At 44.2% G+C, this 4,593-nt stretch overlaps 1 protein-coding gene across 1 annotated transcript in view; it reads left to right on the plus strand.

Annotated features, from left to right (window-relative positions):
- Positions 1-202: 202 nt before the first annotated feature.
- The window catches only part of LOC120803987 (transketolase-like), a 16,797-nt gene continuing 12,406 nt past the window's right edge, over positions 203-4,593 (plus strand). The window contains exons 1-4 of the mRNA XM_040153076.1: positions 203-388; positions 2,267-2,384; positions 3,298-3,411; positions 4,537-4,593. The exon at positions 4,537-4,593 is cut by the window's right edge and continues 41 nt beyond it. Coding sequence (XP_040009010.1) covers positions 282-388; positions 2,267-2,384; positions 3,298-3,411; positions 4,537-4,593 — 396 coding nt within the window. The 5' untranslated portion in view covers positions 203-281. The remainder of the gene's footprint in view (positions 389-2,266; positions 2,385-3,297; positions 3,412-4,536) is intronic.

Raw genomic sequence — 4,593 nt, forward strand, 5'->3', positions numbered from 1 at the left:
TATTGGCTGTGCAGATGCGTGACAGTTTGGAGTAACTGTGGGCTCATTTTAGCCCCAGATTAGCCATCTACACAGGCTTTGCTTGCAAACACGCCCCCTGCCTCCTCCTCTCCGTGTCTCGCCCAGGTTCAACAGCACTGCCTCTTTTTAACCCCTGCCATCTTTCGCCGCACACTCTTCGCCTCTGCTCTCGGCGCAGCGAACCGGGGGCTTTTAACTCTTAACTCCATTTAACCAGCTTGTGTGTGCGTGTGTGTGCTCTTCCTCGGTGCATCGGCCAGATGGAGGACTACCATAAACCGGACCAGCAGACGGTGCAGGCGCTCAGGAACATCGCCACCCGGCTCCGGATCAACTCCATCAAGGCGACGACTGCAGCGGGCAGCGGGTAAGAGGAGGAATGCGGGGAGATGAGAGCCAGCTGGGGGTTATATAGTGGTAGGACACGACAAAAACATGGTTACTGTCCCGGGTCAGTTACAGTATTTCTCTCGTACGTGTTAACTGTTTGAAGGAAACATTTTAAAAGCAGAGGGGGAATGCGTAATGACAGGACGTAAGACCTGATGGGCTTAGGATGGACTGCAGACAGCGTGCGGGAGGACCAGCAGGGTAAAGCTGTGGTTTAATTGTAGCCTATTGCAGACGCCGAATGTCAGAAATCTTTGCGCCGTGCGTGATGTGACTCAACTTCAAGGTTTTCTATATTTTCACTACGCGTAAAATAATTCTGTGCCAGCTTTGTGCGCAATTTACGCACTTTTCCAGAAAGGACAACTGTGAGGTGTGAAGGGTCCGAGCTCATCTACTCGTCATTGTCGCATCTGGATTTCAGTGTGCGAGCCTTTTAAGTTTCAGAGATCAATGAGAGTCAATGCGTTTAATTAACAGGTGCGTTTAATTATATGAATGGGAACATTCATATGATAAAACATGGACTCCAAATGGACGGGGACTTGGAGGTTCGGGCATAAACCGCTGCAGGTGCACCGGTGCTCCGCTCTCTCTCAACCCCCTTGCGTGCTCTGTGATCGGTTATGTAACAGAGGAGCGGCAGAGACCGGATCGGTGCATGATCCCGCGCAGCTAGTGGCGCGGCTCGTGGGGGGCAGCAGCTCGTGGAGGGCAGCAGCTGAAGGGAGCCGGGACTCGCACGAACGCGCTTGTGCCGCGCCTGCGTGCGCCGGCGCAGCGCGTCACACCAGCGTCAAGTAGCTAGAATTAAACGTCCAGTGTGCCACTTCAAAATAAAGCACGTATTGGCCAACCCACTGCCATTGTTGTTGTTTTTTTGTTTGTTTGTTTTTTTCCGGAGTATATAGAAAATAACAGATTAAAAAGAAAATGACTAACTCAAAAATACAAAAAAAAAAAAAAAACTGATAATTTCTCCTGACTGGACACCAGTTAATTCTCGTCTGTGTGTGTGAAAAAGCACTGATCACAAAGCGGTTGAGATGTTAGACAGTTGGTGATAAAAAAAAAGATGTACAGAATAAACTGAGACTGAAGCCTGCTCTTTTCTGTTTATTTCATTCATTCCATTCTTTTTCTCACAGTCATGTTTCGGCAGAGTCATCCTCAAATCAGTCCTTTCATAGAGCGACCTTCATCCCACATAAGGTCATGATTAGTCATCATCTTCCACTGGTTTTTGCTTTTGCTCATTTTTGATTATTTGAACACTTTTTCCATTTCCAGGACAGTAAGGACAAGGGCTTTAAAGGAGGAGGCCTGAGCGAGGTATTACTGGCATGTGGTTTGAAAATAAAGCCGAGAATAACATGCGAGAAGTAAAAAGTCATCATAACCTATTTTGTGTTTAAGTGCAGGACAACGCACTGAATAACAACTTTGCACTGTGTACATGTATGTGTTTGCATGTATGAGAGAGAGTGAAAGAGAGAGACATCCTCTAAATGCATTTGTACTACTTGATGTGCGTGTGTGTTTGAGAGAGAGAGAAACTGCATATGTACTTACAGACTGTCTGACCCTGATAAAGTCAGTCTGGCTAGTGTCTGCCTTACATAACTCTCTGACTACAGTTGGTCTGGCATGAAATAACCCACTAGATCAAAGTTGACAGTCAAACTCCACTTCTGGTTGCCTCTCTTTTTCTGTCCACCAGTCTCCTCTGCATCTCTGTGCACAGTTTGCTCTGAACGTGCTGAAAGATTTGAACTGAAGAATCCAGAGGCACCTTAGAGTCTTTCATCTGGTTGCCATGTGTCTAACTCCTCTCTCACCACCCCTTTTGTTGCAGTCATCCCACATCATGTTGCAGTGTGGCAGAGATCATGTCTGTGCTCTTCTTTCATACCATGAAGTACCGACCTGAGGAACCCCGTAACCCCAACAACGACCGCTTCATCCTCTCCAAGGTGACATACAAACCCACACACATCCATATGGGTGGCAGGTGTTATTCTGATGCATCCACAGCTACAGCTACAACAACTGATTTACTAATTATAAGGTGACACATATTCAAAAATATGTATGTGCAAATGCGCACACATATTTTTTGATTATAGTCTCACCAGCGTCAAAATACCTCATTTATACAAGGTCGTTCCACATTTATTACTATGCAACAAAATTAGTATTAATGCAGCTGATGGATTTCCTGCTACTGGGTTTTCTGATAAATGAGCTCTGAAGCAAGTTTCAAACCAAACTGGAAATTTTAATTGAAGTAGCTCAAGTGCCTGTAAGCAAACTGTGCGGAGGATAATGAGCAGTGCATTGATGTGAGACGTTCCTGAGTGTGTGGGTTTCTGCTTGCTTGTGTTTGTGTGCATCTCTATTCAGATTTTAGTCAAAACAGAAAATGTTCCGTTGTTTCCCTGCACACTGCTTTTTCGGGGTTATGACATTTACGTCACCTGGGATCTTATTACATTACCCAGCCATGTTTAACAGTGGTGCTATGAATCACTTGACGTCTGTAAGGTGACAGTGCCAAATTCCACACTTTATTTTGCCTAATTCGACGCACATACACTTTGGAATGAAAATTTTATTTGTCCTTCTCACATATTTCCTTTTAGCAAGAAAAACTTTGTTCAGTTGTGCGTGAAAAGTGCACCAGAGGAAGGAAAATATAAATTAGAGATTAAAAAACAGGATCTTATTGCTCCTTAAAACTGATGAGCGTTACATAAACAGTAATATCAGTTTTTCAGTGACGCATTATCTGATCTGTACTGCATGCTGTAAAACCACAGACAAGGCACTTCGACAACCTTGATTGTACTCTAACCTGACCTTGACCTTTTACCTCTGCCCCCTTAGGGTCATGCAGCTCCTGTGTTGTACGCTGTGTGGGCAGAGACGGGCTACCTGAAGGAGAATGAGCTCTTCAACCTCCGCAAGGTCGACTCCATCCTGGAAGGACATCCTGTGCCGGTGAGGTGACTTTCAGACCTGCAGGAAGTTCTGGATCTGAAAGCTCATATATTCTAATATACCAACATACAGTATGCATCAGTAATACAAAAATACTTTACCTTCCATTCCCTGTGTAGATTTGGGATATTTTACAATTATTTTGTGAAAAGTAGCTTAGAGATTTTGACCTTGATGCAAAGGCTTTCACTAATTTCCAAAGAATTTGTGATTGTGTAAATCGACAATAAAGCAATGCTCATAGCCTGTTGTTTAACTATAAGTTTCATGATATCTTTTATTAAATCATAGGGTTAAGTTTGATTTAGCTCCTGGCCTCTTCCTGCATGTAGCCATCTGTCAAAATTCTGTGCTTGGAGCTTATTTTGGGCTTTGGGCCAACTTTGTGAAAGCATCTAAGAATCTTAAAATATTAATATGGCATGACCAAGGAAATATATGTCACTGCATTCAGCCATACTGAAACTTTCCAATATCCAGTCCTTTAAAATCTTCCTTTCAGCACTTCATTCTTCCTGCTAGAAACAGTGTGAATATTGCTCCTACTGCACTGTGAACGTACAGCGGCAATGAGCTTTGGAACAGCGGTTCCCAACATGGGGACTGAGACCATCCAAGGGATTGCAAGATAAATCTCACTGTGATTAACAGGGTAGTAAAAAAAAGAATAATAATCATCCTTTTGTAACACAAAACGTGGGTTTACGTTCCCGCCCTTTGTGTACTCTTTGTCTTTTTCCCCTCTTCAAGAAAAAAAAAAATGTACATATAGAGACACAGATAACAGACACACTGTACAAGCAGGGACACAGGGACAAAGATGTTCTTGTGTGACAGAGATGGTCCGTCCTCGGCTCCTTTCTCCTCTGCTGCTGACATCAATGACACTGAGCTCACGCTAGACGCCGACTGTAGCTACTGTCAAAGCTGTTCCATAGACTGTATTTCATGCTTTGTGTATTTACAAACCTGAGCTCAACTACAGTATATAGAATGAAATGGGTCTTTTGTGTGTGTGTGTGTGTGTGTGTGTGTGTGTGTGTGTGTGTGTGTGTGTGTGTGTGTGTGTGTGTGTGTGTGTGTGTGTGTGTGTGTGTGTGTGTGTGTGTGTGTGTGTGCTAACAGAAGCAGCAGTTTGTAGATGTGGCCACTGGATCTCTGGGTCAGGGGCTGGGAGCTGCC

This window comes from Xiphias gladius, chromosome 18 (genome assembly GCF_016859285.1).
Source record: "Xiphias gladius isolate SHS-SW01 ecotype Sanya breed wild chromosome 18, ASM1685928v1, whole genome shotgun sequence".
In the NCBI taxonomy this organism is placed as follows: Eukaryota; Metazoa; Chordata; class Actinopteri; order Istiophoriformes; family Xiphiidae; genus Xiphias; species Xiphias gladius.